This window comes from Malania oleifera, chromosome 9 (genome assembly GCF_029873635.1).
Source record: "Malania oleifera isolate guangnan ecotype guangnan chromosome 9, ASM2987363v1, whole genome shotgun sequence".
NCBI lineage: Eukaryota > Viridiplantae > Streptophyta > Magnoliopsida > Santalales > Ximeniaceae > Malania > Malania oleifera.
Genome location: NC_080425.1, coordinates 77,921,476 through 77,934,211, shown reverse-complemented (window position 1 = coordinate 77,934,211; position 12,736 = coordinate 77,921,476). Strand labels below are relative to the sequence as shown.

Sequence of the window (12,736 nt, the reverse complement as noted above, 5' to 3'; positions counted from 1 at the left end):
ACCACACCTAGCATAATTCCAAGGAAGATATGAATCATATCCTTCTCCTCCTCCTTCACATCAAGAGGATTGTCCTTAATTCATAAAGGCTCATAGTCACAGGATTGTCAATTGGATATTGACTATTTGAATAGAGGAGCATCTTAAGTTAATTGTCTGCACTAAGACAAACATAGTGTGTCTTGTTAGAGAACAAGTTCATTGAGCTTGACCATGTTAACAATGTCTAAATAGAGTTACAACCTACATTTAGATACTCAAATTTATAGTTGTACGAACTGTCCCAAATCTAAAGCTTCATAATTGCCTTGTATTTGAGTTCTTGAACTTTGTCAATGCAGTGCATTTATATCTTAAGCTTAAACACGTGTGAATTTGGGGGATCAATATCACTGACTATGGTGTGACCTAAGAAAATCTTTCTTCTTTCCCAAAGTGAACAGAAAGTTACACATTCACATGGAAATTGTAACAGAAATTTTCTCAAATTCATTTTCACCTCAATTGCTATGATATACTTATGGGTGTTATTATGGACAAAAGAGGTCCTAAGTATATTAGGAGAATGATTGAGCCATAATATTGCAATTATATTGCACGATAACTCGCATTAATCACAGTTTTGCTCACTTGTAATTGATGAAATTAGGCCATGAAGAACAAAAAGCGTGTTTAAATCCGGTTCTTAAGAAATCACTGTGTTTTCCCTTTATTAGCTGCATTCTTAAGGTTTGAACTGGCTATAAAATGTTTGACATTTGTGCAATCTTGAAATATAGTTTAATGCTTAAATTGTCGGTACATTTTATTTTATTTCCCAAAACACAGTTTACTATTTGATTTTTCTCTTCCGGTCAAAATGGCAACAGAAACTTATTCCAAGCCCAAATAGTAGGGTCTCTTGTAGCATTTCAGGAACTTGAGGGCTCTTACAGCATTTCAGGAAATTGGAGATGCTCCCCCCCTGCGCATGTGTCAATCTGTTGGGGAAATTCGCAGCTGGAGGAGGGGATGCATGTGCAATCTGTTGGAGGGAAATTCGGCTGGGAGAAGGGAAGAAAAGGGAGAACACAACAGCAATTTCGATGGGATTGGGTTGTTTGTAGATTCCTTGAGCCAAGCTACAGCGCCCACTTCTTCTCCTTCCTTCATTCTATTTTGATTTCAGTTTGGGTGGCTTGGCTAGGCTATTCGTAGATTGCTTCCCCAGCTGAACTCCAGCACCAAATCTCTCCTTGCAACTTCTTTATTCTTCCATTTTGATTTTATTTTGCTTTCAATTTATGTTTTTGATTTCAGGAACAGCTGCTGTCCGAGAGTGTCCCCTTGCTGTTCCTCCTTCCAAATTCAATTTTAATTTGGTCTAGGACTCAATATACAGCAGCACCCGAACCCAGAACAGCAGCTGCTGTCCGAGGCCTTCCCTGCTGTTCGTAAACTGTTGCCCCAGCCAAACAGCAGAGGCCCCCTTCTTCGCTGGCTACACCCAGCAAAGCAACCCATGAGTGTCGCCTTGCTGTTCCTCCTACCAAATTTGATTTTAATTTGGTCTAGGACTCAATATACAGCAGCACCCGAACCTGTTGTCCGAGGCCTTCCCTGCTGTTCGCAAACTGTTGCCCAGCCAAACGGCAGCCCAAGGCCCTCTTCTTCACAGGTTACACCCAGCACAGCAACCTGAGAGTGTCCCCTTGCTGTTCCTCCTTCCAATTTTTATTTTAATTGGGTTTGAAATCAAGAAATGCTGGCTGAATCCAAACCCAATCTGTGTTCCATTTAATTTTCCAATTCTTAATTTGATAGTTTAATTTTCTGCAATTTCTTTGTGTTATCCTTAGACTTATGATTGTGAATTCTGCTGGAATTAGTTCAAGATTTATTGTTGTTGTTCTTTTGCATATATTCTTGTTGCCATTTGCTGATTTAAATTGTATTTGTGGGCTGTTTTGAAACTCAACGAGAATGGAACCTAGCTTAGTTTCAAAGTGCACACAAAGTGTTTGGAAAAATGCCCCTTAGAGCATAAGCATTATAATTTACTGTTTATTGTTGGGAATAGGTGGATTAGATGATGTTGATGATTATGGTTTAGCTCCTTGAGCAAAGATAACCATAATTCATTCAACACACGTCCGCAAACTCCTCCAATTTATGGAAAAGAGTAATGTTAGTGCCAAGGTGCATTGGAGCATAAATCTTAATTAGATACATAGCTATTTTTTGAGTTCATTAACACGCTGCATTTAAATTTCTTTTAGCTTACTTAGTATACATTTTACCAATTCATACAAAAGAAAAACAAACCATTTTTGGTTATGCCCAAAAACCCATTTTCATTGTAAATAACATTGTAATTAATCGTAGTGCTTAATTCTCCTTTATTTTTTATAATAGTTAAATTTGGAACTTAAACAAACCGTTCCCTGTGGAAACGACTCAGGGACTCCCCTAATACTACTTGGTGAGAAAGAACAAGAAGGTGTTCTAATTCAAATTAATTAAAAAGAATTCTTATTGAGACATTAATGTTATTAAATCCATTACTAGACTAAAATGAACCACACACAAAAGGTCAAAGTGATAAGAAAGGTTAAATACAAGAGATGCACGAGGGGTGAGACTGTGAATAATAAATTGTTTATTAAACCTTGAATTCTTACTAAGACATTAATGTTATTAAATCCATTACTAGACTAAAATGAACCACACACTAAAGGTCAAAGTGATAAGAGAGGTTAAATGCAAGAGATGCACGAGGGGTGAGACTGTGAATAAAAAAGTGTTTATTAAACCCTATTAATTAGATTTTGAGAAGGCCTTGAGTCCATCCTGCACACTTTCTTCTCCTCTTCAATGAGGTCAAGGAGGGGGCGACCAAGAATAGCCTCCTTCCCTCCCCCTTCCTCCCTCTCTCTCAATTGTGAGCAGTGTGTGTGCACATGAGAGCTTCTTCTTTGCAATGTCACTCATGTGAATACCCTTATGAGACGTTTGGTTCACTGCATCAACATTACCAAGAATATAATGCATCCCATTCCACATTTCTTTTGGTGCTGGAATATGACATGGCACATTCCCTTGGAGTAAAGAATTGCCACAAAAAAAAAAAAAGACTTTGGAATCCAATTCCCTATGAATCTTATTATTTAGACTAAACTGCCCTTACAACATTAATGGCCCCATAATTTAGTATTATAACACACCATATTTATACAGTTTTTTAAACTAGTGAGACTTAAGGCTTGGTTAGTTCCTTCATCTTGTTGTATTTACACAATTTTTTTTGTAAAGTTATATTTATAATAATTAATTATTATAGTAACAAGAATAAAAATAAAGAAAAATAAAAATAATAATGTTATTTTGTTATAATAGTATTAGATAATAGTTCAAATTTGAAACCATACTCCATTATTTTGGTTAATTAGATTATTATGTGTTAAAAAAATTATGATGGTTGAAATTTTTAGGGCATGCATTTAATTTGGAACATATTCTTTGATAGGTTCTTGTGCTAAAGATATAATTATTCTTCATATATTGTTCATACATCGGTCAAGAGTACAATGGTAATCTTTTTAAAATGCTTTCAAGGATTCCCATGTTGAACCAAACACTGATATGGAGTATATTCCTAGCAAACTTATAATAATGAGAACCAAATAAAAATATTCCTATGAAGCTGACATCTCATTCCCCCGAATGAGATTCTCGGGAATGTCATCCCATGATGATATTTTTTATTCCATGAAATCATGAACTAAACATCACCTAAGAAGTCATGGCTTTGAGGTTATCGGAAGAGAACTGGAATAAATTCATTAAATCCAAAAGTTGGTGAATTGTTACCCTTTCTTGTTTTTCTAATATTCAAACATGACAGATGAAGGATTTGCATGTGAATATATAATTTTTACTTTTCCAATGCTCTTGCATGCTGTATTCTCTTACAAAAGATAAAAAGGATCAGCACAAAAATAAGTGGTCCCAGTTTTTCAATAATAACCCATAAAAGGCCACCAAGTATGGACTATGGAGCAAACCGCACAGAGTCATACAACAGTCCATTAACCAATTGCTTTCAAGTTCTAATTATTTCTAGCCTCACAGCTCCTCATCAAGTATACTCTAAAATGATATCAAAATACTGCTGGAAAGCCCATCATATATCTTGAAAGAAACATGAGCAACAAACTTTTGATTTACCTCAACAAAAATTCCAAAGTAAGTTATTTTCTTGATGCAACATTTTACAACGTCCCCAACTTGGAGTCTAGCCTGCAATATGAAACAGCATGATAGCCAGTTGACTGCAAATTGTCAAATCAAATGAGCAAACATGAGAACTTTCAGAAACAATCGATAGATAATAAACCTATTCTGGGTCCTCATCTAATGGCCTAAACTCTTGGGTTGAGAAGCTCCTCAATATGGTATTCAGACCCCTCCAACCCGAAGGTCCAGATTACAAATCCATGGAGCCCCCATTCTTCTAATTAATTACAAGAAGGAATGATGTTAAAGTGATGCGCACGTGCTTTGGGGGCACATTAGATAATTAAATCTATTCTTGGACAGCTCCAGCTTTTAGATTGATGTCACTACAGCAGAAGCATGGGGAGAGGTGACATTTGCTTTCATTTTGGATGGAATAAGTTTTCACCAAATTACCAGTATACATGGAGCAATATAGGCATTCCAAACTGTAAATCACATGGTTTAGAACTTCATATTGGTTTCAGGGGCAGGCAGCAGCGCACATTGTCAATGCTCATGCTGCCTAAGATTTTGTTGAAACTTCCCGTGTAATTTCTACATTAGTACATGGGTGTACCCCTTGATGCCCCCTCAAGTGTTTTTTTTTTTTTTTCCTTTTTTTTTTTTTTTTGGCTTATCAAAAGGAAAATTGATTAAGAGAATTTTTATATCTGTTTAAAGAAGTACCATAAGAAAGAAAAAAATTTACAGTTTTGGTAACCGATCTGCCAAAAAATTTTTAGTCACTTACAAGTAAATAATTTGGGAGAGTGAAAAATGATATTCACATTTGAATCAGGATACTCCACCAAATTGTATAAATATAGTTACTTCATAAAACTATCACATCAGTCATCAATGTAATCAAGAGTTTCATTAATAGGAAAAAGAGAACTCATATAACTAGTTGTTGATGCTGAATTAATGAAATTGCTACACTTCAGCAACTCTGGAGTGTGTACTAAAAGCAAAAGGAGAAGCAAAAAAAAAACATTCAGGAAAAGTTGAATGTGATTAGAGCTCCATACCATAAGATTTCTCTTTTTCTCAACCAAATATTCCTTTTCCTTTTGCCTCAGGGAAAAAACTAGCTGTCTGGATTTTCTGTCAGCCAATACAGCATTAACTTTGATTCTCTGCAAAAATCAAGCTTATCAAAATTCAAAGTAAGAGTGATCAAGATTGCAATAATAAATTGAGTTTTTCAAACCTGGCCAATGAATGATGATAAGAATTTGATTTTATCTTGGTCATAAATCCTAAGAAGATCTTCCAGTGTCATATCTGGTGAAATTTCTTTATTAATTTCTGGATCTGAATCAGGCAAAGAACTATTATTTACAACTTCAGTTTTCCCAATAATGCCTAAATTTTGCTTGTACATTGATGGGTTCAAGCCTTTCCTCCTCAACCATGACTCAAAAGCCAAAAACTTCCACTTGGCAGCAAGATTACGGTATGGCAAAAATCCTATCAAAGAGCCAAAAGATACCTGAAAATGATTAACAAAGTTCAGAAAATTGAAATGGAAATAAATTTTTGTAATGCAATTGAACATGCAAGTAAACAAAACAAAAAATTTGAAAAAAAAAAATAAGAAAAAAAAAAAAAACAAAAACCAAAACAAAAACAAAACAAAACATCCACATCAAACAAAGCCTATCAGATTTCCGGCCTACAAGTGCTTACTACAAAACCTCTGGTGCTGGAATTTATCAACTCGACTTCCTCCTTCCCTCCATTCTTAGCTAGATCTTCTGCCCTTGTCCAGTCATTATCTTCATGTTCCTAAAATTTTTTTAGATTTGCCTAGAATGCATCATGAAGTATATCTCAAATAAAACAAGTAAAAGAACTAAATGGCATGCATTATCCAACCTTCAAAGTTGAACTTGCAAGGAGACTCTCGCTGTCAACTGCCTCACTATAGCGTTCAGGATTCACATGAACTGTCTCAACTGTACTAGGATTTGATGTCTCTTTAACAGATTGGTCTAATCTATATGATAGCAGACAGCAACCTTTAACAAACAAAGCCAACTGAAGAAGAAAAAGAAAACATAAAAATTTGCAAAGATTGCCTTTTAGAATACCTGATGGGTTTTCCCTGCAGTGCTGCTTCTACAGAGAACTCGGCAGCAGAATCAACTACTTCCATTGCAGTCAGTTCACTTGCAGCGGTTTTCTCTGCAGCTGACCCTGCATCTCTCTGCTCAAGTGGCTGTAATCCTTTAAACAAAGGCCTGATGTTAATTTATATATTCCAACCACAAAAAATTCAACCAAGGAGTGCTGCACTACCTATCAAAGAATCATCCTCTATCTCAAGTTCCAGTGGCAATGAACCATCCCTGGATTCAACAGACGTGGACTCTTTCACATCAGCTGTTTCTGCATATGCAGGTCCACCATGTAAAATATTCCCTTCAACGTCATTGGAAACTTTGAGTTCGGAAACGCCTGTGGTATCTTGTTTGCTATCATGACTTGTCTTGACAGTTATGGGTTCTGGCTTCTTCAGCAACATGATGTCACTGAATTTCTCCTTTGCTGGTTCCTGTCCCATTTTCAGTGACAAATTTGGTTCAAGCCTCCATCTTGAAGGCTTCTCCATCTCCACATTATCCTCATAAAACATTGTTGGCTTTCGCAAGATGACATTAGGTACAGTATCTTTTCTACTATGTGCTGCCTCAACATTAGGTACAGCAGCTTTACTACTATCTTGTGCCTTTCCAACTGATTTATTTGGCTTCTTCATCCCTGCTGCATCCGACTTGTCTCCAGATTCGAATTTGATTCCTTTCTTAGGAACAGGACGGACCAAGTTCAGCCCATTCAATGAACTCGATGGCTGCCTTCCCGGAGACACATCAAATGGAACCTCCTCTACATCATTATATTCTAATTTACCCTTTTTCTTGTAATATGATTTCTCAATTTCCAGATAAGATGCATCTGGGTTTAATTTTCTACCCCTTATCTGAAGAATCAAAATTGTTTCATATTGTCAAATGAAGTTCTTCAAAAGCCAATCACAAGCCTATCGCACACAAACAATAATAATAATAATAATAATAATTGAAGGGTACCTTCTTCCCCTTCAATGGTTCACACAATTTTAATATGTTTTACGAAATTGAGCTTTTGCATACATCGTCCAGTGAGTGCAGTGAATAGGTGGCAGGAATGAAAACACTCTAAAGTCAGATTGTTGCTGTGAAAACGGAGAAAAAGCACAAATTATGAAACGCAGCCAGAACATACTTCGTTGTGTCATAGAATAAACAACAAAAATTGCATTTTGATTAGGCGCAATTAATTAACTCGAGACCACGAAAATTCAGAAGTTTCTTTCCTTCTCAATATTTTCTCACCGACCAAAAGGATGGTGAGTATCAGAAAATTACTACTACTACTACTACTACTACTACTACTAATACTAATACTACTACTGCTGCTGCTACTAATAATAATAATAATAATAAAAGAATAAAAGCACAGGAACATGAAAAGAAAAATAGAGAGGGCGGACCTTAGCGAGGGTGAGCTTGGGGTCTTCGCCGAGCAACCGGCCGAACTTGAGCTCCATCTGGTCCCACTTGTCAAGTTTAAGATCCTCTTTGGAGGCAGATACAGTAAGCCTAGATCTTCGAGGGAAAGAGAGGGTTTTCGTTCTTCTTGTGGATGAGAACAATTTGAGAATGGACTGGTTGATACCGAAAGTGGCGGTGGCGGTGGCGGTGGCCATAACGGCGGCGGCGGAGAGAGCGGAACCGTCCATTTGGGAAAAATCAAAGACAGACTTATCATAAAAGAGTGAAAACCATTGATTGAGCTAAATGCGAAAAAGAGCTCCCTCGGAGGGAGAGGACCAGTGGGGGAAGCAAGGGCGGGAGGGATATGATCCTGTGAGTTGGGATTTGGGAAATTGCGAATGGTTTTTCAGTACTGCCAGTATCGGATTGCCACGTCATCCGTACTCCCAACCACTTAAAAGTTGCCATCTGTGCAAAAAGGATGACGTCATCAATACCTCTTTTTTTAATACATCTTGCCCCCCCTCTATACTTCGATATAATTTCCCATAGGGTTTAGAAATTAAAATTAAAATGTCAAATTTCTCTCCCGGTTTGATTTCATAAGAAATTAAAATAAAATTATATTATAGTATTTAATATACATAAATATAAGAATCAAAAATAATTTAATTTATCAATTATAACATTATAGGATAAAAAAATAATTTAATTAATTTAATATGAAATAATAATATTATAAATATGTAATTCTTATATATTATTATTTCATTAAGATATATGTTGTAACGTCCCGAAAAAGGGTTCGAAATGGTGAAGGATAATAGATATTAAAATTTGAATGGAGTCGCGACTTTTTTACCTTGATGTAGTTAGAACACCTATTTATTGCTTATTGATTGATCTCTAGATTATTATTATTATTATTAAGTCAAGAAATCAGTGGTCTCAGTCTACTTTACCAAAATCGAGATCGGAAGTTCAGTTATGCCAAAGAATTTACTAACACCCCCTACACACATGCTCTACGAACAATACTTAATTAATTATGAATTATCCCTAAATTGAATTTGATGGTCTTTAAAAATAATGTTAGTTTTACTGTAATCCCAAAAGGGAGATGAATTGGTATTTTAAAAAATTTAAACCCCTAAGTCAATCCACTAACAGCAGTATTATACAAGTTTAAGGTCAATCTAATGTGTATAAGAAAAATCAATATAAATATTCAGCGAAAATTAAACTGCACTAGTGATTTAACTAAGCATGCACGATAAAGCAGTAAATATAGACAACACCAGAAATGTTATCAATGTTCGGCAAACTGCCTACGTTCTCGCCTTTGCTCACTAGTACAAAGATTACACTATGAGCTCATTTAACGGGTGGAACAGCACCTAAATACAACCAGGTCAATTAGTATAGGACTGACCTCAACCTTTACAAACAATCCTTCCGGACTAGACTACTGCCCCTTCAAGCCACGCCTGTAATACAACAAATTTCACAATACAAGGTGCGTACAAATATAATGTTTTTCAATCAAGCAGATATGTGTCAGTAATAATCAAAACACATCAAACATGTAAGAATAGTAAGCTCATGGTGTGAGTTTGTGCTATCAACACTCAGTATAATGTATATTCTCAAATATGCATAAGAGTGTTTAACAAGCCTATCTTTAAACTTTGTATAAAAAATCTCAATATCAACTTAGGGTTTCAAATATGCAAACAAGAATAATCAAACAATCTCAAAAATGTTTTCTCAATATACTTAATACAAGAGATGTTTGAAAGTAAGCTTGTAAAAAATAATTTTGCACATATAAAAATTATAGGCTAAGGTATCTTGTAATATTGATGCAAAAACCCGCAAGCCACAAAGTTCTCCACACACCAGATTTATTAAATTAAATCGGCAGAGAACTTTAGTTCAAACACTCAATCAACAAGAAGTACAATAAGAATGTTTGAGTAATATTGGATTGAGTATAGACACTCTAGGCACTCTCACAAAGTTTGGTCAATCAAGAAAGTTGGAGTAAGAGAGTGTATGGAAGTAGTATGTAAAAAATAGGTTTGGAAAATTTGAGAGAATATTTTTCTTAATCACAATGTTAATTACCCCTAATATTGACAAATGAAGGCATATATATAGAGATGGGGCAAATTATAACCATTGGGGACTCAGAGGAAATTCTTAAATTTGTTTTAAATGAGTTTAAAGAAATAATCCCCATTTTATCCCTAATTACCTTGGTTAAAAATAAAACAATCCAAGAGTTTTGGGTGCCCGATCCATGGTTCAGTCGCCCGAACAAACTCAACGAAAAAAATTGTTTTTCAAAGTTTGGGTGCCCGAGTCAAGGTTCGGTTGGCTGAATTGAAGGTGATTTCAAAAGACCGCAATTCAGTCGCCTGTACATATTTTTGGTAGCCCTAACAACAACATTCGATCACCCAAGGGTATTTTACACGTGAAGGTTGGGGAGCCCGAATAGTTAGGGAAAAGTCAAAAACGAGTTCGGTCGACCGAGGAAGATACGCTCATTCCAGTTTGGTTGCCCAAAGTTAAGTAAAAAATGTTGACTTTCTATGGTTCGGTCGACTGAGGCAAATAAACTTTGCCAAGTTCAGTCGCCTGAAACCTCATGTTTTTCGAGTTAAGGTCCTAATTTCATGTGCTATCGAAGTGTAGGGACCTAAAGGCTTTTCTAAGGTCATTTAGAGCTTACTTATCCCTACATGCATGCAATGTAATGATTATTATAGACGTTTGAATAAATGCTTATTACAGACCCAAATGAATAAAAATTACAACACTTAAAAGCATATAAGGTCTTCATTTTCCTTCGAGTCTTTGAGTGCCAACAAATGATATTGTCAATGTAAACCTGCACATCAACTCGGCAAACATTAAATACCGAAGTATTTGTCATTATCAAAACTGGGTATGACCTATAAGGTCAACATTCTCCCACTTTTTATGATGACAAATACACCATACAAAAGTAGGTACAACCTTGAAAGGCTCCCCTTGACAATATGCATAATGTTAAAAATTTAACAATGCAAACATTTTTTTTTAAATACCTAGTTTCAAATACCCAATTTTGCCTCTTCTCCCCCTTTTGGCAACAGCAAAAAAGGGCTATGATAGATATAAAGTCATAGGCATTGAGTATGATTCATTTAAATACAAGATATATTTGGGAAAATTTTTAGAAATATCAGCAGCATGCCATTTGAAAATAAAACATTTTCCCAAAAAATACCTGTATAAAAATGACCTAATTTGAGTTTTAAATTTACAGTTTATCCACAGCTACTTAACTCAAATAGTACAGTATGATCAAGGCATAAAACATAAATGTAACTATCATAAATGATACCATACATGCAAGAGATACGATAGTTATGCATTTCAAACCATAAACAGATTCATAAAGTCTAAGCCAATGATAGATTTAAAGTGATACATATTATTAGACTTAAAATTGTTAGAAAGCTCCTGTAAGTTTGTGCAATCTATCAAATATCTAGGAGGCATCTCTGCTATGCATTAAACCTAACTCACGTTTAATCTGTATGAATCTATCTTTTGCAAGTGGTTTAGTGAAAATATCAGCTCATTGCTCATTTGTGCACACAAACTCAAGTGCCACGTCCCCTTTCTACACATGATCGCAAAAAAAATGATGTCTATTCTCAATATGTTTGGTTCATGAATGTGAGATAGGATTTCTAGAAATATTAATTGCACTAGTATTATCACATTTAATTGGAACCGTGTCATAGTGCAATCCAAAATCCATAAGTCGTTGTTTCATATAAAGAGTTTGAGCACAACAACTTCCAGCCGCAATATATTCTGCTTCAACTGTAGATAAGGAAACTGAGTTGTGTTTCATGGAGAACCAAGAAACTAAAGATTGTCCTAAGTAGTGACAAGTGCTGCTAGTACTTTTCCTATCAACCTTACTACCGACAAAGTCAGCATCAGTATAACTAACAATCTCAAATGTAGTATGCTTAGGATACCATAATCCTAACTCAATAGTTTCAACTAGATATCTAAGGATTTGTTTAACTGCTAATAGATGAGACTCCTCAGGAGCGACCTAAAACCTAGCACACATGCATACACTAAACATGATATCAGATTGACTGGTTGTGAGGTATAGAAGGCTACCAATCATGCCATGATATAATTTCATATCTATAGGGATTCCTTGCTCATCTTTATCAAGTTTGATGGAAGAACTCATAGGAGTGCCAAGAATTTTACCATCTTCCATATTGAATTTCTTGAGCAAATCCCTAACATATTTAGATTGGCAAATGAAAGTCTCGTATTTAGCTTGTTTAATTTGCATCCCAAGGAAGAAACTAAGTTCACCCATCATGCTCATTTCAAATTCACTTTGCATGCATTTGGCAAACTCATTACACAAATCATAATTAGTTTCTCCAAAAATAATATCATCTACATATATTTGCACAAGGAGCATATCATCATTTTTAGATTTGATGAAAAGTGTAGTATCAATTTTGCCACGGGTAATAGAAAACCACTAAGTCTTTCATACCAAGTCCTATGAGTTTGTTTCAAACCATACATGTAACGACCTCAAAATTTATATCATTTTTTAAAAAAATATAAATTTCTCTAATATCCCTGCTATGGAACTCAGGTCTCAAGGGCGCGGGGGTATTACTGTATACAATATCATACCTATGCAGCAGAAACACAAATCACACAACCACATGTACCATACAATACCATAACTCAGTATTTCCATCACATAGTCATAAAATACATCTCTCCCTAGTAAGATCTATCTCAAAAATACAAAACTCTACACCATCTTACCATGTAACTAGGGTAACCAAGAAATCTCTATCCACGAGCCTGATTTGCTCACCTAACTGATTTAC

The 12,736-nt window shown here is 35.4% G+C and overlaps 1 protein-coding gene across 4 annotated transcripts in view; it reads right to left on the bottom strand.

Annotated features, from left to right (window-relative positions):
- LOC131164558 (uncharacterized) overlaps positions 1-8,175 on the bottom strand; it is a 31,443-nt gene extending 23,268 nt beyond the window's left edge. For 3 of the 4 annotated variants that reach the window (XR_009139282.1, XR_009139281.1, XM_058121837.1), the window contains exons 1-8: positions 7,793-8,158; positions 6,559-7,240; positions 6,351-6,486; positions 6,136-6,256; positions 5,947-6,045; positions 5,468-5,749; positions 5,286-5,393; positions 4,207-4,278 (exon numbers count right to left, since the gene is read on the bottom strand). Coding sequence is in view for 2 of the 4 variants with exons in the window: in XM_058121837.1 (XP_057977820.1) it covers positions 4,207-4,278; positions 5,286-5,393; positions 5,468-5,749; positions 5,947-6,045; positions 6,136-6,256; positions 6,351-6,486; positions 6,559-7,240; positions 7,793-8,041 (1,749 nt within the window). In the remaining 2 variants the exon portion in view is untranslated. Of the gene's footprint in view, positions 1-4,206; positions 4,279-5,285; positions 5,394-5,467; positions 5,750-5,946; positions 6,046-6,135; positions 6,257-6,350; positions 6,487-6,558; positions 7,241-7,792 lie in introns of all 4 variants that reach the window. The other variant, XM_058121835.1, reaches the window with a different exon arrangement.
- Between the last annotated feature and the right edge of the window lie 4,561 nt (positions 8,176-12,736).